This window comes from Ctenopharyngodon idella, chromosome 19 (assembly GCF_019924925.1).
Source record: "Ctenopharyngodon idella isolate HZGC_01 chromosome 19, HZGC01, whole genome shotgun sequence".
Lineage (NCBI taxonomy): Eukaryota > Metazoa > Chordata > Actinopteri > Cypriniformes > Xenocyprididae > Ctenopharyngodon > Ctenopharyngodon idella.
This window is the reverse complement of record NC_067238.1, coordinates 15872283-15897480: the sequence shown is the minus strand read 5'-3', so window position 1 is coordinate 15897480 and position 25198 is coordinate 15872283. Positions and strand designations below refer to the sequence as shown.

Sequence of the window (25198 nt, the reverse complement as noted above, 5' to 3'; positions counted from 1 at the left end):
GTTTAGTTAAGTTTTGTGCAATGGGGTGCTATTTAAACTGCTCTTGACTACGCCACTCCAATTTTATTTGGGTAGGAGATTCCAGATCACCTGAGGGCTTCCTGCACAGCTATTTAATGAAGATACTTTGGGCAAAATTACTATAAACAAAGCATTACTTTTATTAAATGCATGGATTCTGGTCTCATTTGATTTCACACAAAAGCTGGCCAAACTTGCTCATAAAAGATGACAGTACAGATAACTATAGAGGGTAGCATAACATTTCAAAAGAAAACACACAAGGAGGCGTTCCCCAAAGTGTTTTCGGACACAGTGCGAGTTTTCATTTGAAAGGGAATTTACGTTACATTTTTAAATTTGAAACATGCTATTTTAACTAAAATATTAATGAAAAAATTTATTTTTCATAAATAATATTTATGAAAAATATGTATAGCAGCACATTTTTATTTACAATTTTATTTATTTTATTTTCATCCTGTATTTCATATTGGTTGGAAAATATTGTGACTGACAGGTGTGATGATCAGTGGAGCTGAGTTTTCACCTTCATCATTAAAGCATGGGCTAAAACATGGATAAAGTTTGTCAGTGAAAGACTGACCAGTGAAAGAGTAGATATGAGAGCTGGACTTTACATCATAAAAGGAGACCAGACCCTCCTCATAATCCACAAACACTCCGACCCGCTGTGGCTTCACTCTTAGACACAGAGAGACATCAGGACCAGCACAGGCTTTATATTCATTCCCATTTCTCAGCCGCACAGTCCAGTATCCATTACTGGGTCTTCGTGTGATCTTTCCCTTCCTGTTGATGGATTCACTGGCCACTCCTAAAGCCCAGTCAGTCTTTTTCTTCACCTGCACCTCAAAATAAAATCTCCCTAAGGAGAATCCCTCCTTTCCCAGGACATATGCACTTCTATCAAATCTCTCTGGTTTGTCTGGGAGTTTCTGTCTAATGTCTCCATGTCTCACTTGTTTTCCATCATTAGACAGGATGAGTTCAGGATGAGCTGTATCAGGATCCAGAGTCACATCCACTGAGAAAACAGAGGATATTAATCACAACATCACAATACATATATTTTGTTATGATGTTTGTCAAATTTAATTAAATTCTTAATCATCCTGTAGGTCAGTAATGAAGCTGTGAGTATATGAATGTAATCTACTGTAGTTCAGACACACACTGTACCTTCATACTGCTGCATCCTCTTCAGCACTGTAGAGACACATGACAATAAAACATCATCAGATCATGGGTGTGGTTACAGAGATGAAGCTTCTACAAGTTGCATTAACTGCATGTTTTCTGAAATTAGAGCTGAAAATGAGCTGTTCTCTGCAAGAAGAACTGTGAGCTGATGATAATGAGCCACAAACACATGATCACATACTTCTCTTATTTCAGCTTGAACCAGACTCATTCTTCATTACTGATTTTAAAAGATGATAAATATACGTATGTATAGATATTTAGCAATGGGTGAAGCAAAGAGAGATCACAAAGATCCATCCAAAGCCATTCAAAACTATGTTTGAAAACCTTAGAACTGATGCAAACTACACATCCATTTCATACTTATTCACAGGAATAAGTATTCTCAGTGACAGCTATTTGTAGTGCAACATCTGACACAGATTCAGCTGTTAATGTACAATTGAATGAAAGCATGACGGTTCAATCTTCTTCCATCATGTTTAGTCTCTATTTGTTTAGAATATTGCCAAAGGTATTCTGGTGGTGGTTTGGAAAGTGAGAAATGCATTGGTAAACTTTAAAGACACTGTAAAGACTTCCAACTTTGTGCTTTATGCAAATGAGTTCCACAGGGGAAAGAAGGGTGGGCCACACTATGTGTGTCCCCTCTGATGCCAGCAGCCAATCACAGCGCTCGAATGGAGAAGCGCCAAACTGCAATCTCCTCCTCATCGGAAAGGGATAAAGGTACCCTTTCAACAGACATTCCTTGTTCTGAGTCTGCCCTTCAAAGGGGAAAGACATAACAGATATACCGTTCTGGGTCTCAACTCTGTAAGGAGTGAGACATTAACAGATACACCGTTCTGAGTCTGTCCTGCACGGGGATAGGCATTGACAGATACATTCTCGTTCTGAGCCTCTGGTTCGTCCAGAGAGACAACAACAGATCCCATGATCTGAGTCTACAGCTGGCGAGGCAGCAACAGAGACGACCACGTTCTGAGCCTCCAGCCTGTGAGGAAAGAGACATTAACAAACACTACGTTCAGAGTTTCCGTCCAGCGAGACAGTAACGACATCTGCAACAAGGTTAAGCTCAGGAGAGCAAACCTTCACTCCAAGGTACCTTCGTCTGCGTGTTCCAGATTGTTAAGGACCTTCTGCACCTACACCAGGGCCTCATCTGCGTGTTCCAGATTTTAGGACCCTTTGGTGCTTCCGGAGATCAGCATCCCGCAGAGCTTCGTGTTCAAGACTGTTGAAACAGATTCTGACTCCTCTCCTCACTGCATTGTCACCCAGCACAACCAGTGGAAGACGTCACCGTCATCGGACTCAACCATGTGGAACGTAAATATCACTTAACCAAACCTCTTTCCAGAGACCTTGGCATTGTTGTATATTATCAGTATATAATTTCCTAATTCCCATTAGATGTAATATAGCTGATGTTAGTTAATAACAAATAATCTTTCGTTTATTTGTTTAGTGCATAATAAGGTTCTCCACCTTATTATTTTTCAGAGAAACAGTTTATCTTTCCATAAGATAACGTAACTCTTCCATAGCCACACCCAACTTAATCACTTGTATTCTATGTATCTTATGCACTTTATTCCTTTATCATTCATGGCATTCATTTAGTAGTTGTGTTAGTTATTCTTGTTTATCTTTTGTTAATAAAATTTATTTTATTACACTTGTGTCTTCCTTGTGCTGATAATACAGAAAAGGCTCTACAAGTTAGCAATCTCACCAATCTTTCAGATAAATCTGCCGTACCAGTTAGTGTGAGTTTCTCCTGTAGAGTGTCCTGCAGTTGAGTCAGAGCTCTCCTCAGAGTCTCCAGACTCTCATCAGTCTTCACACTGATCTCAGACCAGTTCCTGGTGTTTCTAGAGCTGCACAGGGATGAGTAAATCTACAGCAGGAAAGAGGAGAAATCCTTCAGCATGGGGAGTGTTATGGTGTCATATACTGCATTATCATTGATCAGAGAGATGTTGACTGACCTGTAGGAGGTGGAGGTGATCTTCAGTGTGTGAGATCTGCTCCAGCTCAGTGTTTCTCATCTTTAGCTCAGTGATCTCCTGCTCCAGCTCTTCAATGAGCTCTTCCTCCTGTTTCTCTGCTGCTTTCTGCTGCTCCTCCATCATCTCCAGCAGTTCAGTCTGACATCTCTCAATGGAGCGGATGAGATCAGTGAAGAGCTCAACACGGGCTGCTTTCTCCTTCTCTGTGTTTCTCTGCTCAACCAGGACAATCAACTAATTAAAGTATTGTCTGCATGCTGCACAGTTCATGTTACAGACATGTATTTTATCTGAATGTAAAGCTCCAGTAAGCAACCAACCACAACCACTCACTTTTATGACTTCTGCTGAGTGTTTGATGTCTTTAACTTTCTTGAATCTGTCCTGGATCATCTGCTGCACATCTTGGATCATGCACCAAGTCTATAAACAGAAAATTTGATCGATGGAATAACATAAGGGTGAGTAAATAATGACAGAATTTTAATTCATAAGTGAAATATTTTAATAGTTAAGTATTTTAATACTAACCTCTTCTATAAAAGATTTCTTTCCTCACAGACATCACGCAACTGAAGGTTTTTCTTTGTATAGTGATCTACAAGCTCTTGGCTAAAGCAGCTTTGCTCACTCTTTTACTCTATACTGTGATGAAATATACTGTAAAAACAAAATATCTATGAATACTGAATTTTACAAATAAAATATCTGTTTTTAAAATTTCATCTTAACATGTTTATAACGCCACCACACTCTAGGTGAATTTTATGTACAAATCAAACAGATGACCTGATTTATGGTTGTGAACCTGAAATGTAAAAATCAGGCCAGTCACCTTTATTCATAAAGTGTTTTATACAATACAGGTTGTTTTAAAGCAGCTTTACAGTGATAACAGGAAAATATTTCAATGATACAAACATCATTTCGAGCTCTAAAAGAAAATAGTGTCACTGTTCAGCTGAAGTCAGTTCAGTGTTAATTCAATTCTGTTTCAAAGATCATCAATTATTAAATTAGTTCATTTCATCTATAAAGCAGTTCTGCAGAAAACAGTGATGTCATCATCCAGATCAGTTCAGTTCCCATACAACAGTGTCAGTGCAGTCAAATCAATAATATTGTTGATTATTAAGTGTTACACTCAATTAATTGACACATGGTGAATATTGGACACAATACAACAGAAACAACAATTAATCAATGCTGTAATTACTTTGATGTAAACCAAGCAGCTACAATAAATGATTCTCGTTCTTTGAGAATATTTTTGATGTTTTTAAACATTATTACATGAAGCATTATCTCATCAAGTATTTCATATTAGAGGTGTAAATTCATTTACTGTATTTGACAGGTGTGATGATCAGTGGAGTTGAGTTTTTACCTGCATAGTTTAAGGATGGGCCAAAAAATGAATAGAGTTTCTCAGTGAAAGACTGACCAGTGAAAGAGTAGATATGAGAGCTGGACTCCACATCATAAAAGGAGACCAGACCCTCCTCATAATCCACAAACACACCGACCCGCTGCGGCTTCACTCTCGGACACAGAGAGACAGCAGGATCAGCACAGGCCCAATAATTATTCCCATTCTTCAGCCGCACAGTCCAGAATCCATTACTGGGACTCGCTGTGATCCATCCCTTTCTGTTACTGGATTCTCTGGCCACTCCTAAAGTCCATTCAGTCTTTCCCTTCACCTGCACCTCAAAATAAAATCTCCCTGAGTAGAATCCCTCCTTTCCCAGGACAAATGCACCCGTATCAAATCTCTCTGGTTTGTTTGGGAGTTTCTGTCTAATGTCTCCATGTCTCACTTGTTTTCCATCATCAGACAGGATGAGTTCAGGATTTGCTGTATCAGGATCCAGAGTCACATCCACTGAGAAAACAGAGAATATGAATCACATCTTAATACAGATATTTTGTGATGATGTTATTAATATTTAATCAGTGTTTAATCATCCTGTAGGTCAGTGATGAAGCTGTGAGTATATGAATGTAATCTAGTGTAGTTCAGACACACACTGTACCTTCATACTGCTGCATCCTCTTCAGCACTGTAGAGACACATGACAATAAAACATCATCAGATCTTTGAGATGATTTATGTGTGGAATTATTGACAAGATTTAAGGTTATATTTAAATAATTGTGTACAACATAATGTTTTATCTGATCAATGTGTGTTTTTTAGCACTGTTAAGCTGTTGGAGCTTCAGGCCTGATATTTCACACACATCCCTCTTCTCATGAAGATCAAATCTGCCTCTTAAACCCTTGATGTCTATTCATTGGATTGTTTGCTTTAGTAGTTTTGCTGAAACATTAAAAACAATTCTGTGTTAAATTTATTAGCACACAATAATGAATGTTCAATATTATATTCACTACAAGAGCGCGAGAGCGAGCTGACAGCACTCAGCTGAATATGACATGACGTTCTCCCCTGACTCAGGCTAGACTCATGGAATATATTCCCTCTGAAAGAGCATATTTCTCTAGCGTTTGTTGTAAAATGCTGAACCTTTGAGCGTGTCGCTTGCCAGCTCCGCCCCCACAAGCCACATGCATTGAGGACGAGCACTCTCACTGCGAGAGCGAGCTCAATGCTGACAGCACTCAGCTGAATATGACATGACGCTCTCCCCTGACTCAGGTGAGACTCACGGAATATATTCACTCTGAAAGAGCATATTTCTCCGGCATTTGTTGTAAAATGCTGAACCTCTGAGCGTGTCGCTTGCCGGTACAAATTGTGAATAAAAAAGGAATGCAATGATGTGGAAGTTTCAAATTTCAATATTTTATTCAGAATACAACATAGATGACATATCAAATGTTTAAACTTAGAAAATGTATCATTTTAAGCGAAAAATAAGTTGATTTTAAATTTCATGGCATCAACACATCTCAAAACAGTTTACCATGTTTTCTGTCAAAAGGCCATGTTTACCACTGTGTGGCATCCCCTCTTCTTTTTATAACAGTCTGCAAACGTCTGGGGACTGAGGAGACAAGTTGCTCAAGTTTAGGAATAGGAATGTTGTCCCATTCTTGTCTAATACAGGCTTCTAGTTGCTCAACTGTCTTAGGTCTTCTTTGTCGCATCTTCCTCTTTATGATGCGCCAAATGTTTTCTATGGGTGAAAGATCTGGACTGCAGGCTGGCCATTTCAGTACCCGGATCCTTCTTCTACGCAGCCATGATGTTGTAATTGATGCAGTATGTGGTCTGGCATTGTCATGTTGGAAAATGCAAGGTCTTCCCTGAAAGAGATGACGTCTGGATGGGAGCATATGTTGTTCTAGAACTTGGATATACCTTTCAGCATTGATGGTGCCTTTCCAGATGTGTAAGCTGCCCATGCCACACGCACTCATGCAACCCCATACCATCAGAGATGCAGGCTTCTGAACTGAGCGCTGATAACAACTTGGGTTGTCCTTGTCCTCTTTAGTCAGGATGACATGGCGTCCCAGTTTTCCAAAAAGAACTTCAAATTTTGATTCGTCTGACCACAGAACAGTTTTCCACTTTGCCACAGTCCATTTTAAATGAGCCTTGGCCCAGAGAAAACGCCTGCGCTTCTGGATCATGTTTAGATATGGCTTCTTTTTTGACCTATAGAGTTTTAGCCGGCAATGGCGAATGGAACGGTGGATTGTGTTCACCGACAATGTTTTCTGGAAGTATTCCTGAGCCCATGTTGTGATTTCCATTACAGTAGCATTCCTGTATGTGATGCAGTGCCGTCTAAGGGCCCGAAGATCACGGGCATCCAGTATGGTTTTCCGGCCTTCACCCTTACGCACAGAGATTGTTCCAGATTCTCTGAATCTTTGGATGATATTATGCACTGTAGATGATGATAACTTCAAACTCTTTGTAATTGTTCTCTGAGAAACTCCTTTCTGATATGGCTCCACTATTTTTCGCCGCAGCATTGGGGGAATTGGTGATCCTCTGCCCATCTTGACTTCTTAGAGACACTGCCACTCTGACAGGCTCTTTTTATACCCAATCATGTTGCCAGTTGTCCTAATAAGTTGCAAATTGGTCCTCCAGCTGTTCCTTATATGTACATGTAACTTTTCCAGCCTCTTATTGCTACCTGTCCCAACTTTTTTGGAATGTGTAGCTCTCATGAAATCCAAAATTAGCCAATATTTGGCATGACATTTCAAAATGTCTCACTTTCAACATTTGATATGTTATCTATATTCTATTGTGAATAAAATATAAGTTTATGAGATTTGTAAATTATTGCATTCCTTTTTTATTCACAATTTGTACAGTGTCCCAACTTTTTTGGAATCGGGTTTGTAGAAAAAGCAGTCCGTGAATGCAGCGAGGCGAGACTTGCGCTCTCAAGGACTGCTTTTTCTAGAAAGCGGCTCCTTCCCTCGTTTTCCACTGTTCTCTTTCTCTCAAGCTGAGATAAAAAACAAAAGGTTACAGGGACAAGTGAACGGGACTAAGTGAGCTCTCGCCGGGCTGTACCCTGCGTGTCTCACTCTTACTGCAGCAGGGGATTTCCCGGTGCTACGCGCGCTGTTAGGGTGAATACCACACTGACAGTGCTTAGCTGAATGCAGCACTGACAGCTCTATGACATGACATTCTCCCCTTACTATCAGGTGAGACTCATGGAATATATTTCTTCTAAAATAACATTATTTCACTGTTGTTTGTGGAAAAATGCTGAATTTCAAACTTGACGGCCCCGCCCCCCGCAAGCTGCCTCCATTCAAAATGGACGCTCTCACCATGAGAGCACAAGTCTTGTCTCGCTGCATTCACAGACCGCTTTCTCTGAAAACGGCTCTTCCCCTTGTTCTCCACTGTTCTTTTTATCTCTAGCATGAGACAAAGGAGCAATGCAATCGCAAGACTGATTGAATGGGACTAGGAGAGCTCACGCCAGTCTATTCCCACGTGTCTCATCCTCCCTGCAGCAAGGGGATTCCCCAGTTCTATGCACGCTGCGAGAGTGAGCACAGCACTGACAGCGTTCAGCTGAATGCAGTGCTAACAGCTCCTTAATGTATGACGTTCTCCCTTATGACTATCAATGGAGACTCATATAAATATTCTCTCTAAAATAGCATTCTTCATGAATATTTATGCCACCTAACACCCCATTCAGTTCCGGGTGCTGTACCACTGTTATAGCGAACAAGATAAAACAAACATATCACAAGCGTCAGGTCCCCTCGCAGCGATCCGTCGCTTGAACCAATTCAACCCCTTGCTACATGGGCCGAGGCCTTGCAGGCAATCCCCTAGTGTCAAAATGGGTTTTGCGGACAATAAAGCGAGGTTATGTACTTCAATTCGCTCAAAAACCTCTGCGCTTTAGTGGCGTGGTTCCCAACAATTTGCAGGCTAAAGGAGCCATAGAGAAAGTTCCGCCAGCTCAGAGAGAGTCAGGCTTCTACAGCCGTTACTTCCTTTTCCCCGAGAAGGATGGCGGTCTCAGGCCCAACCTTGACTTCAGGCTTCTGAATCACGCTCTTATGAAGTGCTCGTTCAGAATGACCACTTTGAAGCAGATCTTCTCGCATATACGCCCTGGGGACTAGTTCTTTTATCTGGATCTGAAAGACGCTTACTTTCACATCCAGATAGCCCCCCATCACAGGCGCTTCTTGAGATTCGCCTTCAAGGTAGTGGCATAACAATATACAGTCCTCCCATTTGGACTGTCCCTAGCTCCTCGTACATTCACAAAGTGTATGGACGCGGCTCTCTCCCCTCTGAGACAGATAGGAAACCGCATTCTAAACTACCTCGATGACTGGCTCGTCTTAGCCCAATCGGAGGCCAAGCTAGTGTCTCACAGGTCCTTTCTCCTCAGCCACCTAGAGTGCTTGGGGCTCAGGGTCTTTTTGCCAAAAGCTCATTGTCTCCCAGCCAACGAATTTCGTTCCTGGGAGCAGTTTTTGACTCAACCCAAATGAGGGCTGTAGTCTCACCAGAGCACATCCTGGCCATACTGCAGCTTGCGGCCACCTTCACAGTTGGAACCTCTCTACCTCTCAGAGTGTTTCAGAGAATGCTAGGCTTCATGGCCTCTACATCTCTGGTACTACAGCTGGGCCTGATTCGCATGCGGCCCCTACAGTACTGGCTAAAACCTTGAGTCCCATCCCACGCTTGGCGTCATGGACTCTTACGTATCAAGGTGAACCAAGCTTGCGTTGCGGCCCTGGCCACTGGGAAGAACCTTTGTTGGTTCGAACAGGGCGTGGCCCTAGGGATGATATGCAGGAGGAAGGTCATCTTCACAGATGTGCCTAACATGGGTTGGGGAGCCCTGTGCGAAGGCAGACCAGCCTTTGGCGTTTTGGTCATATGAGGAAAGCAGGCTGCACATCACTGCCTGGAAATGCTGGCAGTCTGTTGAGCCTTTCAGACTTTCCTGCCATGCCTGGAGGGACACCATGTCCTAGTCCACTCGGATAGCATGACAGTGGTGTCCTACATAAATTGCCAGGGCAGGCTCTCCTCCATGTGCCTCATCACTTTGGTGGAGGGTCTCTTAGAATAGGCACAGTGCAACCTCTGTTCACTGAGGGCAACACATGTACCAGGCAAACTGAATCAGAGAGCAGACATGCTGTCCCGGAGAAATGTCTCCTCAGAAGAGTGAATGCTCCATCCCCAAACGGTTCAGAAAATATGGGAGATCTTCAGGAGAGCAGAGGCCGAACTCTTTGCCTCAGAAGACAACTTTCATTGCCTAATTTATTTTTCAAAGGACAGGGATGTGCTGGCCCACAATTGGCCCAGCCTTCTCCTTTACACCTTTTTACGCCTGTCCCCCGATTGCCCTGGTCCCTCAGGTTATCAGGCGAATCAGGGAACACGAACACAAGGTTCTCCTAGTGGCCCCCCTCTGGAGAAACCAACATTGGCTCTCAGAGCTATCTCAGCTGCTCACAGCAGCACCATGGCCCATTCCCCTGAGACGGGACCTCCTCTCTCAGGTGAACAGGACAATCTGGCACCCCTAGCCCGAGCTGTGGGCTCTGCACCTATGGCCTCTCGATGGGAGCCTGTAGACCTCTCCGAGAGTGTCCTAAATACTATTTCACAGGCTAGAGCCCCGACTACAAGACGCCTCTACACCCTTAAATGGGTGGTCTTCTCCTCCTAATGCATAGCACTAGGGACCCATCTGCATGTGACATATCTTTGATACTGTCCTTTCTTCAAGTGTTGATGGATGAGGGTCGTACCCCCTCCACTCTTAACGTCTATGTGGAGGCTATAGCAGCTTTGCATGCTCCCGTAGCCAGACAGTCGGTCGACAGGAACAAACTTGTTGTCCGTTTCTTGAAGGGGTCTAGGTGGCTAAACCCACCTCACCCCTTTACTGTCTCTACATTGGACCTGTCTACGGTTCTGAGGGCCCTTCGGAGCCCTCCCTTTGAACCATTACAATCCGCCGACATCCGACCCCTGTTGCTCAAAGCTGCTCTGCTATTAGCTTTAACATCTGTCAAACGAGTTGGAGGCTTGCAGGCGCTCTCTGTGAGCCCTACCTGCCTAGATGTTGATTTCAGATGCTTTCTGAAAGCGTGCTGCAGACTGCTAACAGCAAACACTAGCAGTATTTCAATGTTGAGCCTCTGATGCAACAGCAACCAATCAGCTGCGCTATGTAGATAATGTGATCGCTACCAAATTGAGTTAAGGACCAATCAGCCTGCTCAATCTAGGGTTTCATGACAGAACTTGTTATTCTTTCTTCATTAGTGATTCTTTTTACTATATAAAAAGGTGATAAATATATGTATCATATATGTATCTGTACAGTGTATTTGATATTGACGTACCAGTTTGCGTGATTTTCTCCTGTAGAGTGTCCTTCAGTTGAGTCAGAGCTCTCCTCAGAGCCTCTAGACTCTCATCAGTCTTCATACTGATCTTAGACCAGTTCCTGGTGTTTCTAGAGCTGCACTGGGATGAGTAAATCTACAGCAGGAGAGAGGAGAAATCCTTCAGCATGGGGAGTGTTATGGTGTCATATACTGCATTATCATTAACCCGAGAGATGTTGACTGACCTGTAGGAGGTGGAGGTGATCTTCAGTGTGTGAGAGCTGCTCCAGCTCAGTGTTTCTCATCTTTAGCTCAGTGATCTCCTGCTCCAGCTCTTCAATGAGCTCTTCCTCCTGTTTCTCTGCTGCTTTCTGCTGCTCATCCATCATCTCCAGCAGTTCAGTCTGACATCTCTCAATGGAGCGGATGAGATCAGTGAAGAGCTCAACACGGGCTGCTTTCTCCTTCTCTGTGTTTTTCTGCTCAACCAGGACAATCAACAAATTACTAGTTACTAAATATAGATAATCAGATCCAAGCACCAATGGCACATATAGAAGATACGGTAATACATATATAGTGAAACAGTCACACTTTAGTTTAGGGTCCAGTTCTCACTATTAACTAATATTAAGTATGACTTTTGCCTCAATAAACTCATAATTACTGCTTATTAATAGTTAGTGAGGTAGTTGTTAAGTTTAGGTATTGGGTAGGATTATGGGATGTAGAATATGGTCATGTAGAATAAGGCATTAATATGTGCTTTTTAAGTACTAATAATCAGCCAATATCATAGTAATAAGCATGCTAAAAAACAACTAGTTAATAGTGAGAATTGGACTCTAAACTAAAGTGTTACCAGTGAAACTAGCAAAAATGTAAATGTATTTATTATAGCACAACTTTATATCCATCTTCTTTGTGAGAATCATCCACAAGATTTGGTACACAGCCTCGTTTTGAGTAATATTTGAAGAATATGTTAGCATTTTATCCACTGTGTGTCCACAGTGTGTGTAAACAAGCAGCCTATAATGGTAAAAATCCAACTCTTTTTTTTTAAAATAATTTCCATACATCATATAAAGTCTCTCCAAATGAGCAGTTCCAGATACGTAAGAGTAGAGGGAAGCCCCGCCCATGACTGGTCATGATCTACCCTATTAGCATAGATGTCACCCTGAGTGAGCCGCAGCAGTCCACCATTTCTGTTTCCTTGCTGTAGCAGCTGCAGAAATACAATGTCTGTGCCAAAAAAAAAATAAAAAAAAATAAATAAATTAAAAAAAATTACAAATGTTCTGTTATTGGATGTACCAAAGAAACATGAGAGTCTCCATAGACTCTCAGCATCTGAGGGTCAGTTCAACGCTGGATTTGCAAAAGTTGTTTCTGAAAGATTTTTAGATTAACATGAAAGTACATGCTAGCCAATGAGTTGAATCAACTTTACTCCAATTTCTGACGTATTGGCTGTGTGACATTCTCCAGGTTGTTTTTTTTTTTTTGGCCGGAGTATCTGAAGCGCAAGCTGTAAAGGCCCCGCCCTCTTCTAGAAAGGGGGCCGGGAGCAGCAGCTCATATGCATTTAAAGAGACACACACAAAAACGGCGTGTTTTTGCTCACACCCAAATAAGAGCAAATTTGACAAACTATAATAAATGATCTGTGGGGTATTTTGAGCTGAAACTTCACAGACACATTCTGCCGACACCAGAGACTTATATTACATCTTGTAAATAGGGCAACATGTCCTCCAACCAATACGCCCATATAGGTCGTTTGTCACTTCCCTGAAATACGACCCATAGGAACGTTTACTAAAGTTGCTCCCCTATCGACTACAGGACACTTTGATTTTAATGCATTGTACCCTTTTATCTGCGTCATATTTTGGGTTTTGCGTAGCTCAATGGTAGAGCATTGCAATATACAACAATATGCAATCATGTGATCATGTCATTGTGGGTTCGATCCCAGGGAACTCATGTGCTCAAAGTGTATATGCACTATAAATCTTTAAGGGTAGGTTTAGGGTAGGGGTAGGTGTAGTCGTTATTAAAAAACTGAGTTTTGCTAAATGGAAATAGGACAAATGGTGGGTAAGGAACAGTGTAAAATGACCACACATTGCATTTAAATGAACATGCATTTTGATTGGTAACGACTGTCATACGTCATTTCATGACGACAGACGTAACAGGACACTGTCATTATTTTTACGCCAGCTAGAGGGCGCATGACTTTAAAAGGTAATTATTAAGTTGTAATAAGGTGCTTGTAAAAACGACCTATAGGGTCATTTTTTGGAGGAGGACAGTCACAAAAAGGGGCATTAAAGGTCCCCTTTAAGAGAGTTTTTCAGTTGTAGCGCCCCCATGCCAACTTGGCATTTAGAGAAAAAAAGAATTTCAACTAACTCTTATAGCTCTTAAGTTCTGAACTAAAGCAATGTACTAATTATAGTGCCACCTAGTGTCCAATAAATGTGTGTGGAGGTGCCTGACCCCTAATCAATTATCCAGTAAAAAAAAAAAAAAAATCTACCAATCATCCACAACTCCTTGGCAACCACCCTCAACCACTCACTTTTCTGACTTCTGCTGAGTGTTTGACTTCGTGAAGTTTCTTGATTCTGTCCTGGATCATCTGCTGCGTGTCTTGAATCATCAACTGAGTCTATAAACAGAGAACAGCACAGACACATTTATCATAACAGTGATTTCCTGTCTTATACATTGTATTCTTGAATGTAAATGGCCAATCACATGTGAAACGAGTAACAGCAGTTTGTTGCACTGACAAACGTGCTGCAGTTTTATGGTCTGGTCTAATATTGAAGGCCCAAACATAACACCTTCTTTTCAAAGCTGCATCACTGTACCAGATTCATAAAACCATCAGCACTGAAACGTGATGCTCAGACTGTTTAAATCACACTGACTGATCAGGGATCTTGAATAAACTTTAGTCGCTTGTTTATAACCTGTTACACACAGCCAAGTTTTGACAGACTTTACTACATTTTGCTCTTTACTACATTTAGCTCTTATCATTAATTCTCCTGGTGTTTAAAAAGAATAATATCTATTCAACTTCCTTGTGCATTTTTTTATTTAATTGTCTGACGGCAGAAAGAAGAATAAACTCGGAGTCTGTTGCCATCTGTCCGAGCTTTTTTTCACTGTTTGAACGTGCTGAATCAGCATTAGATTGTCTGAGAAGTGATGTGCTGTAATCTGGTGTCTGTCGGTGAATGAGCCTTAAAAGTACACCAAGATCATTTATCTCAAAAGGACAACATTTGATTGATGGAATATTGTTAGTATTTAATACGCACCTCTTTTAAAGAAACAGTGTTGTGGTTCTTGTGGTCTGTTACATCACACATCGGACACACACATGTCTGATCATCTCTACAGAACAGCTCCAGAGGTCTCTCATGTTTCTGACATATATAGTCCTCCAGATTCCTCACAGGATTGATCAGTTTGTGTTTCTTTAAACCTGCTACTCTCAAATGAGGCTCCAGGTGAGTTTCACAGTAAGAGCTCTGACACACCAGACACGACTTCAGGGCTTTCAGCTTTCTTTCCTCACAGACGTCACACAGAACTTCAGGTTTTTTCACAGCTTCAGTTTTTTTCTTTTTATAGTGATCTATGAGCTCTCGGAGTGTGGTATTAATCTTGAGATCAGGTCTGATCTTGAATGTTTCTTTACAATATGGACAGTTGCAGGTCTGGCTGTTGTCCCAGCACTTATTCAGACAGGTCTTGCAGAAGTTGTGTCCACATGGAGTGGTGACTGGATCAGTGAACACGTCCAGACATATAGAGCACTGAAGCTCCTCAGTCAGTGGATCGCTGGAGGATGACATCCCTGGAAAGAGAAATAATGAAGATAAAATATATACACTAGTGTAAAGTCAAAATCTTGTTGAGAGAATGTCCACAATGTGCAGAGCTAGAAAAAAGGTGGCTTCTTTCAAGAAGATAAAATTTAAGAGATTTGATTGGGTTATTGACTCACATGGAGGAATATCCACACTCCCTGTCCTTTCTCGTCTTTTCTGTGATGTTGAGGAAGATTCTGCCATTGCTCTTCCTCTCTTGATGCCTTTTTAAGGAAAAACAAAACAACCTGAACTAGGAACTGCTTTTGAAAGGAAATTTAAGTACAGATAACCTTTCCCCTCAAAATTAACAGATATACTGTATGTCTTGGTGTAGTTTTAATCTCCTTAAAGGGATAGTTCACCCAAAAATTCTGTCTTCATTTACTCACCCTCAAGTAGTTCCAAACCTGTATGAATTTCTTTGTTCAGCTGAACACAAAAGAAAATATTTGGAAGAATGTCAGTAACCAAACAGATCTCGCCCCCCATTGACTACCATAGTATTTATTTTTCCTACTATGGTAGTAAATAGGGGACAAGATCTGTTTGGTTACTGACATTTATACAGGTTTCGAACAACTTGAGGGTGAGTAAATTAATACAGAATTTTCATTTTTTGGGTAAACTATCCCTTTAATATAAATTAGATTTTCAGCTGCAGTGTAGCAGGTTTGTGTTCAGTCTATCTGCTGGTCATTTACTTCCTGATTCTTTAGTCTTTATGTCATGTGGCAAAATAACAGAAAGATCAAACTTTGCTTTATAATCAATCGAATGGCATATTTTTAATACAATTCTGATATAATTTCAGTGCAGTAAACAACTAAAGCAGTTGAGTATTTGACATGCTTAAACCTGATTTTGTTCAACTCATTCCAGTTCAACATAAACTCTACTAAACCAGATCACTTCCATTAGAAACCTGTTCAGCTCAGTCTCTCTTATATTTCTATCTCTTACCTTTGAGTATCAGATGTGTCCACAAGACTCTTTGAATGGCTCAATAAATATTCTGTTGTTTAAAGAGGTTGATCATTTCAGACATTCATATTATTGTTGATCAATTTAGATTAACTTTCTCTGAATCTCTCTGAACTACAGTGATGTCAGAGCTCTTCCTGTATTTACATTTGATTCTGTATTCAGTGTGTTGGGTTAATGTGTGTCTGTTTGTTTTGGGACTGATGTTGCTATCAGGTCATGAAGGAAGAGATTTCAACAGACTTACAAAAGCTTGATTGTTTGGCAACATTTGTTAAGAGTTTCCAGGACAAATTCTGCTCAAAACCCAATCAACATTACAAAACAAAAGTACAAGATATTAGAAACTGAAGAACAAATTATGAAAATGTATGATTCATCCTTTATCCTGTATGATTGCCTGAGCAGCACACTGAACTAAGAAAAACAAAACAAACAGGAAAAAACTGCTTCTGTGAGAATGTCCTTTCGACAATTGAGATAAACCTGGAGCTTTCAGGAAAGTCACATCAGCTCTATGTTCACAGACAAAAAAGAAAAAAAAGCTTTCAAAGAAAAGAACATTATACCCGCTGTGAAACACAGAGGAGCTTGATCATGTTTTTGGGCTTCTTTGATGCATCTGGCATGGGATGCCTTGAATCTGTACAGGGTAAAATGAAATCAAGGCATTCTGAGAAACATATTTTCAGAAATAACTTATGTTCCACAGAAGAAAGAAAATCATATATGTTTGGAACAACATGAACGAGATATGATAACAGAAATTTCTTGATTGGGGGAGCCATTCCTTTAATAAAACACAAAAGTATTAGAATCAAAATATACTTAAAATATCAAGAGTAAAAATGCAGAATGTCAAATTTCAGATTATATTACTGGATTATAATTACTGAATGTATGTGTTCATCTGTAGAGTTGGTGGGGCTCATTTTAATTAGGCTACTGTTTTGCTTAAATTACAGCTCCGCTGACAATGTATAGCCTAATTTGAATCTCACACGGCAACATACTTATCCACGACATCAGACTCACGCGTCTGTGGTGGCGATGTACCCTCCTCTCACGTAAAAGTACAGGACTGTCTCCTTTGGTAGGTAATCCGTGGCATAATCCACCTCTCATTCCTAAATGACAATGATTCACCTGTATGTATTAAACCTTGTACAATATCATACTAGGACATCCAAATCTGCATTGGCGCTGACGCTGAACCAGAGAGAGCAGTTGTAAAGTTTAGGTCTTTTTCAAACACACTGTATCATTATTTCTGTGTTACAATTATTTAAGTGATCACAGAAGTACTTGGATAAAAGTTTATAGTTCAGATATAAACACTGATGTCTACAGAAGCAGTCAAAATAGAGCAAATCACCTTTTGAAAGTAGTTTGTCGCTTCAAATAAAGATTGTATAGATTACACTGTTACACCAGTAGGTGGCAACAATCATTCATTCAGGAGATTAGTTCAAAAACGATTCATCCAGTTAGGGCTGCACGATAATGGTTAAACTGATAATCTCAATTATTTTGCTCAAAATCATAATCACGATTATTTATCACGATTATTCTATCAAAAAGGGTAATGTAGTTATGGCCATTTTGCACATTCTTTACCAACCTACACTTCACCCAAAAGGCCTGTAGGTGGCACACCGACTTCATTTAACCAACTATGATAACTTCGTTAGATGGTAAATCAATACAAAACATGTGGTTTTTAACACATTTGATTTTAAAGCAACACAATTCGTTTGCAAATGAGACAAACCACAGATTCAGATTGCCCTGCAAATTCGTAAGGGACATTCTAAAATGCTTAACGTGAAAAATGCTTAACGTGGTTTAATGTACTGAGTATTTACTTAAGTATTTTTCTGTATAGTATGCTTTATTAGTATAGTGTTTACTAAGTTTGGTCTTTTAATGTCACTGTCTTAGTACATCAAGCCACGTTAAGCGTTTTCTTTATGGGAGGAAAATGCTTAATTAAACATGTTGCGTTCATATTCTGGGCTCATCTGCTTTTCTGTACATAGTATGCTTTATTAGTATGGTGTTCACTAAGTTTGGGTTGTTAATAACACTGACTTAGTAAATTAAGCCACGTTAAGCTTTTTCACGTTAAGCGTTTTCATGTTAAGCGTTTTAGTAGCCTACGTCCCAGTGGCGATATGATATGATCAACTGATTAACATTATGAAAACTGGTAAAATCTTTAGGAAGCACAGGCATATCCCAAAGAAAAAACACGTTTTCAAGATAAATAACGAGCGGGCCAGTATTGTGACGATTATTTGTAATCAATCGGAAGAAGCAGATATCGTTATCGCGATTAAAACACGATTAATCGTGCAGCCCTACATCCAGTGATGAAACAACTGAACTATTTACAAATCATTCATTCAAATTATTTAAACATTTCTAAATAGGCTGCTGACCACTTTTTGCCAGGGTCGATATTGTCCCAACCACTTTTTTAAAACATTTCACAGCACGGATACTGATACAAAAGAAACATCTCTAGTTGATTAGCAATTCATTCATTTGTGTTAAAAAATAGGCGATCTGGCGCTGGGATGTGTTGTTTTTGAAATCATGCCGACTCTGTACAGTGTATTTGACATTGTCATACCAGTTTGTGTGAGTTTCTCCTGTAGAGTGTCCCGCAGTTGAGTCAGAGCTCTCCTCAGAGTCTCCAGACTCTCATCAGTCTTCACACTGATCTCAGACCCGTTCCTGGTGTTTCTAGATCTGCACAGGGATGAGTAAATCTACAGCAGGAGAGAGGAGAAATCCTTCAGCATGGGGAGTGTTATGGTGTCATATACTGCATTATCATTGATCAGAGAGATGTTGACTGACCTGTAGGAGGTGGAGGTGATCTTCAGTGTGTGAGAGCTGCTCCAGCTCAGTGTTTCTCATCTTTAGCTCAGTGATCTCCTGCTCCAGCTCTTCAATGAGCTCTTCCTCCTGTTTCTCTGCTGCTTTCTGCTGCTCCTCCATCATCTCCAGCAGTTCAGTCTGACATCTCTCAATGGAGCGGATGAGATCAGTGAAGAGCTCGACACAGGCTGCTTTCTCCTCCTCTGTGTTTCTCTGCTCAACCAGGACAATCAACTAATTATTAGTGGTGTTTGCTAAGACAAGAATCAATGGTAGCCTACTATTGCTCTGCTTCAGTGTTTTAAGGGGTTTTAAATGAATCCTGCACTGACTACAAAGAATTACTTCTCAAATCATGTGTCTTGTTGAGGAGAGATGTCACATGCTATTCAGTAACTTACGTTATAGACACAATATTGACAGCTTTTTCTATTTTTGTGTTGCCAGCGAAAAGTTCCAACTTCCAAACAAAACTGCAGCAGAAACAATTGTTGAACATGTCTGAGCAGCACATACAGTAGTGGTGTTCCCGGGTTTGTTTCCTTCTTTTGTTTAAAGGGATGGTTGATTATGATTTCACTTTTTTAACTTTAGTTAGTGTGTAATGTTGCTGTTAGAGCATAAACAACATCTGCAAAGATACGACGCTCAAAGTTCAAAGCAAAACAAGATATTTTCTTTTAAAGAATTCTCTGTTTAAGGACTACAACAAACAGCTGGTAGGGACTACAATGAGCTTCTTCCCAGGTTGGTGACAATACCAACCCTAAAATTAACATAAACCCTGCCCCCGAGAACACAACAAAGGGGTGAGGCCATGTTATTGCAATACAGTACTTAACACAAATGCAATAGCATGTCATAAAAGCAAGATGACAACATGACAAATTATAACCGTAATTAAACTAAACTATACCTGTTCTATCTTCATGCAGCATATATTCTCTGACTCTGTAGGATCTTACAACAGTTCCCACATGAGCGATTTATAGATTATCATGTCAGAATATGCAATCAATAACTTTAAGATATCCCACATCAGCTACATAAATTCATCAACTAACCATTCAGAAATGTCTAGTTGCATTCTAAAAGTTGTCACTTCTTGAGTCTCTGCATAATTGTCTGACTCCGGTTTGAACATAAAAGGCTGAACAGTTTCTGACATTTTCAGTGAGTATTCTAGTGAGGTAATCTGCACTGCTAACACTATGCTATCAAGAGCTCTCTTAAACCTCTTCTTAGGAGCAGCAGCTCATTCACATTTAAAGGGACACAAAAACGGAGCGTTTTTGCTCACCCTCAAAAAGTGACAAATTTAACATGCTATAAAAAATTATCTGTGGGGTATTTTGAGCTAAAACTTCACATACACACTCTGGGGAAATCAGAGACTTATTTTACATCTTGTAAAAATGGCATTATATGACCCCTTTAAACAAGTCGGTTTGTTACTAAATCAATTAAGATTGATTATTCTCTCAAAAACAGTCACTTGTCGCCACCTAATGGTGTATCGATGTAACCTGCAGAAAGAGTCACTGTAAAATCGCCACCACTAAAACAGTCTGTCTCAAACAGACACAAAAAAAGCGTAGTGATGCAAACAGTGAAAATCCCCTGAGCTGAACTAACTGATGTAATAAATATTTAAGAAAACTGAATTACATAATTTAACTCACTTGTCTGACTTCTGCTAAGTGTTTGACGTCTTGAATCTTCTTGATTCTGTCCTGGATCATCTGCTGCACGTCTTTCTGTTTCTTTATCAGTTGAGTCTACAGACAGAGAACAATACAGACACATTTATCAGAGATTTAGGCCCTGTCCCGAACACTAGCGATCTTCCTACGAGTCGATTACGGCACTTTAACTGTCTAGAAGAAGTCTGCTGCCGAGCTCGCACCGTGGGGTCTCAGCAAAAGTCAAGCGTGGATAGTTGCAGCGTGGAGTAATGGGCGTGCCGAAAGGTAGGGGCATGCCAAAATGTAGGGGGTGTGCCGAAAGGTTTCTCATTGGTGAAATGAACTTCTTGTTGACACCGGCGTGATCCTCAATACGATCCTCAATTGGATGGAACTGAAATAAATACTTTTAATGTTGCGATCCTATTGGACTTATGATAGCAACCTGAATTGTAACAAAGCACTGTTGGCCAGAGGAGAACTGGCACCCCGACTAAGCCTGGTTTCTCCCAAGGTTTTTTTCTCCATTTTAACACCAATTTGCCACTTGTCTGCCACCTGATGTCACCTGATGGAGTTTGGGTTCCTTGCCGCTGTCGCCTCTGGCTTGCTTAGTTGGGGACACTTGACTTGACATTTGATATTCAACAGTGCTTTGATCTGCCTGCATTGACACTATTCTTTAAGAGCTGCTGTGCAGCCAAACAATGTACCAGTTATCAATGTAAAGCTGCTTTGACACAATCTACATTGTAAAAAGCGCTATATAAATAAAGGTGACTTGACTTGACTTGAACTGCGTTGGCCAGTCAGTGTTTACCGTTCATATACGTCATTCCTTTAGACTGAAAGTAGATGTGATGTTGCATATGAACATTACAATTAGGGCTGACGATTTTACGCCTTAAAGGGATAGTTCACCCAAAAATGAAAATTCTGTCATCATTTACTCACCCTCAGGTTGTTCCAAACCTGTATAAATTTCTTTGTTTATACAGAAAGTTTGTATAGTTTAGCAATATCTTACGTGCAAGTGTGCTGTTTTCCTGAATATCTGCACAATTGCAAATGTGATATTGATTACATACAGTTCAATAATCAAGAAGTTAATTTTGTGTTACATTTTAGACACAATATTTTCATTATAGTCTTTGCTCACGCATCAAGCGAGCCAATGATGAATAAGCTGAATGAATCGTTGAAAGAATGAATGATGAATGATGTTCATCGAAACAGTGATTTTCCGCCACCTACTGGCGGTTTTAGTTTCCTATTTAGAGTATAATTTCATTTTTACCACTACTAGTCTAAGGTTTCGATATACTTGAAACAAACACTGAATTTAATAATGTTGGGAATAAACAAATGAACAAAACAAACAAAAAAAGATGATGGATGGATGAATAAGAAATATTGATTTAAGCTGAAATTATTTGATCCATTACTGTACATTCCTGATCTTTATATTTCAAAATATTACTGTATGAGAAGAGTGAAAGTCATTCATGGTTACTGACTTACATGGTGGTTCATATTTACTCGATCTCATGTTTTGTTTTTTTCTTTTGTTGATGTTGGTAAAGAACCAGCCATTGTTTTTTTCCTCTTCAAGCCTTGTCAAGAAAAATTGTATTTCACAGTATAAATTATTACCAATGATTTGCTCCTTGTAATATTGAGTGTTTGTTTGGTCACTGAGGTTAAAATAAAACTTTCAAAGTCAGATCTTCAGTTACCCATTCTTATTATTTAATTCTAAAGTAGTTGAGTATTTGACATGCTTAAACCTGTTCAGTTCAACTTATTCCAGTTCAACATAAATCTACTAAACCAGATAACTTCCATTAGAAACCTGTTCAGCTCAATCTCTCTTATATATATCTCTTAACTGTGAGTATCAGATGCTCTTTGAACGGCTCAATAAATATTCTGTTGTTTAAAGAGGTTAATCGTTTCGGCATCTATATTGTTGTTGATCAAGTTCATTATTTTCTCTGAATCTCTCTGAACTACAGTAAGGTCGTAGACCAATTAATTATCAGTTTCCAGAACAAAGTCTGCTAATAAAATCATCTTTGTAGGAAAATAAACTGACATAGTCAGGCTTATAGTATCTTATACCGATATGTGGATCCTCAAACTATCCTTGAAACTACTAGGACCAGGACATTTCAAAGTTTAAGACAGTGGGCCTTCCCTTACAGAACTGTTTTGCTTGAAGTTGGGAAAAGATGGCAATCAACAATGGTTCATGTAACAATGCCAGAGAAAAAAATGGCATAATTTTTGGAATAGATTCCAAAATAGTGATTTATAAACACATTTAAGATATGCAAATCATTTTGAGTGCTTTCTATATTTTTGTATTGCCTTACACATACAGAAAATAAGCAGTCATTTCCAAAAGTCTCCAGTAGAGGCCGCCATTCCCACACAATGACTGCTGCTATCAGTGTTTTATGTGTCAGATGTGCTGCTATCACACTTAGTGATCCTTGGAAGATTCTTGTTTTTTTTTTTTTTTTTTTGTTTTTTTTTACAATTTTATCATTTTTTTTAAATTTGCATTTTTAATATCCATTAAGTAATATCAATTAAGCTGTATACACTAGATGTGATGGTTAAGATTTGTTGATTTAGCTTAATCCGTCATAGGAAGCCGTTAATTGTGAACGGATATTGGATATCTCGAACGGTTTTGCCATGGCGAGTGAGTAAAGTAATTACAAAAAGGAAAACAGGAAGAGTCTCATATCTTGACACAATTCTTTTACATTTACCCAGTTTAAATGCATATTGTCCATCATGCACAGTTGCCCTGAAGCCACCGAGGTGGCGACGTGACCAGGGCTTGTGCCCGTCATCGCTGCTTGCAGCTATATTGTTTAATTGTTGAATCATAAATCTGTGCTTCTGTCATAATCTTTCACATCTCTGTGTGCTTGAGAATGCCTGAATGACATTTTATTATATCTATGGCAGTATCTACTAGTTTATTTACTCTATTTGACAGCAAACGTTAATCACAATCAAGTACAAGATAAAATCTAGATGGCACAAAAATGTCAGCGTTGTTTTCTGCAGAGATGTGATCCTGTCATTTGTTTGCTTGGCAGACTTGCATCCATGTGCGGAAAATAAAGTCATGACTCATCAGTCAATATTTGAGTCATATCAGACCGTTTTGAAGGCCAGTGACAGCACAGGCAGGGTAGATACACATCTAATGATTGTGGTGACGTGCAGATAGTGAATATGTCCTGGTTTCGACACTGAAGATGCAGTCTTTCCAGCAGTGTGACAGTGACAATGTAGTGCGCATGAGTGTGCGCATGGAGATTTTTCCGGAAAAAAAAAGAAAAAGAAAAAAAAATTGAGTTAAAAGCATGAGTAATAGTAATAGTGATGCTTGATTTTTTTTCTTTTGACAATTGCAAAATTCCAAAGACTGAGATAAGAGAGGAGAAACCATGTTTAAAAAATTCTCTTTACCACAGCATTTTTGATTACTGAAAACTACTGTGATTCGGATCAATATTATCTGCAGGGGAAACTTCGGTACGTCCCCTTCATAGTGAGCTCAGGAAGATAAGCATCCTGTGCAAGAACAATAATCTCTGATAAGATTGTAAATGTAGGTGTTGTTACTGGCTCTTAGACCAAAAGACTGATATTTACTGTTTGATAATTGATCATTTTACTTGAGTTTCAACTTGCAGGATATGTAGAGTCACAAAACTGAGTAAATGAAAGCAATGTATTTACATACAACACTACAACAATATTGTATTTTCGCAAAACAACAGTTTAGACTAGTGGCTAAAGTGTGGGACATTTTGTAAAGTATAGCAGACAGTTAAGTTCAATATCACTGTGGTATTTTTGATTGTATTTGAGAGTTCTGTTTGTCAGCGCATGACTCTAATAATACAAAAAAATAAAAAAATATTGAAGATGGATTTCATAGTTTTGGGGAAGTCCAATGACCATGTGCACTGGAGACATGATCTCACTCATGACGCATTTGTCTGAACCACTGAAACTCTAGAAAAATTATGTATCAGGTGTATCGTTACGCAAGGGCATGACGGCTGTTACTCCTGAAAGAAGCACATCACATGTTAATCATAATAAATTGTACTAAACTTAGTCAGGAAAATTACTCACGTATGCTGTTTTCCCTCTCATAAAAGCTTTAGTTCCTCTGAAATCCTCTTTCACCTCCCCCAAAAGGCCACTTCCTCTGATAAAATGTATCTATTAAGGACATCTGCAGCTCTCCACGTATGCGTTTTTCTGACGCCTATGCTGCTGTTTGGTGTGGTTTGTATTTTTCCATTTGAAATGAAAAATTATTATTCTATAAACCCCATACAAAAGACATCATTCTTTAACCTAGCATGTTTGTTGTTTTTCTAATTGGCCGTTTTACCCTTCATTTGTTATACCACTTATATATGACATTTTATTTATATATTTTATTTTATATTTCTCTATTAGTGCAAGGTCTAACAAGTATGCAAAAAGTAATAAATAAAACAAATATTTTAAAAGACTGTTTCTCCCTTTGTTTCATGTTATTTCATGTTGACAAAAGTCAAGTTGTCCTTTATGGTTAGGATTCTGAATAATATCAATAATATTACTCTTAAGCTTTTCTGAGAAA

The 25198-nt window shown here is 39.5% G+C and overlaps 1 protein-coding gene across 1 annotated transcript; it reads right to left on the bottom strand.

The window, feature by feature from the left end:
- Positions 1-204: 204 nt before the first annotated feature.
- Positions 205-18736, bottom strand: LOC127501329 (E3 ubiquitin-protein ligase TRIM39-like). The gene is made up of 16 exons (XM_051873274.1): positions 18597-18736; positions 16997-17088; positions 16531-16604; positions 15115-15201; positions 14423-14964; positions 13672-13761; positions 11324-11557; positions 11094-11232; positions 5282-5308; positions 4591-5130; positions 3777-3799; positions 3579-3668; positions 3225-3458; positions 2995-3133; positions 1204-1230; positions 205-1048 (listed from the first exon to the last, which is right to left on the bottom strand). The coding sequence occupies exons 4-16, from the start codon at positions 15179-15181 to the stop codon at positions 489-491; spliced, it is 2712 nt and encodes a 903-aa protein (XP_051729234.1). The 5' UTR covers positions 15182-15201; positions 16531-16604; positions 16997-17088; positions 18597-18736; the 3' UTR covers positions 205-488.
- Positions 18737-25198: the final 6462 nt, after the last annotated feature.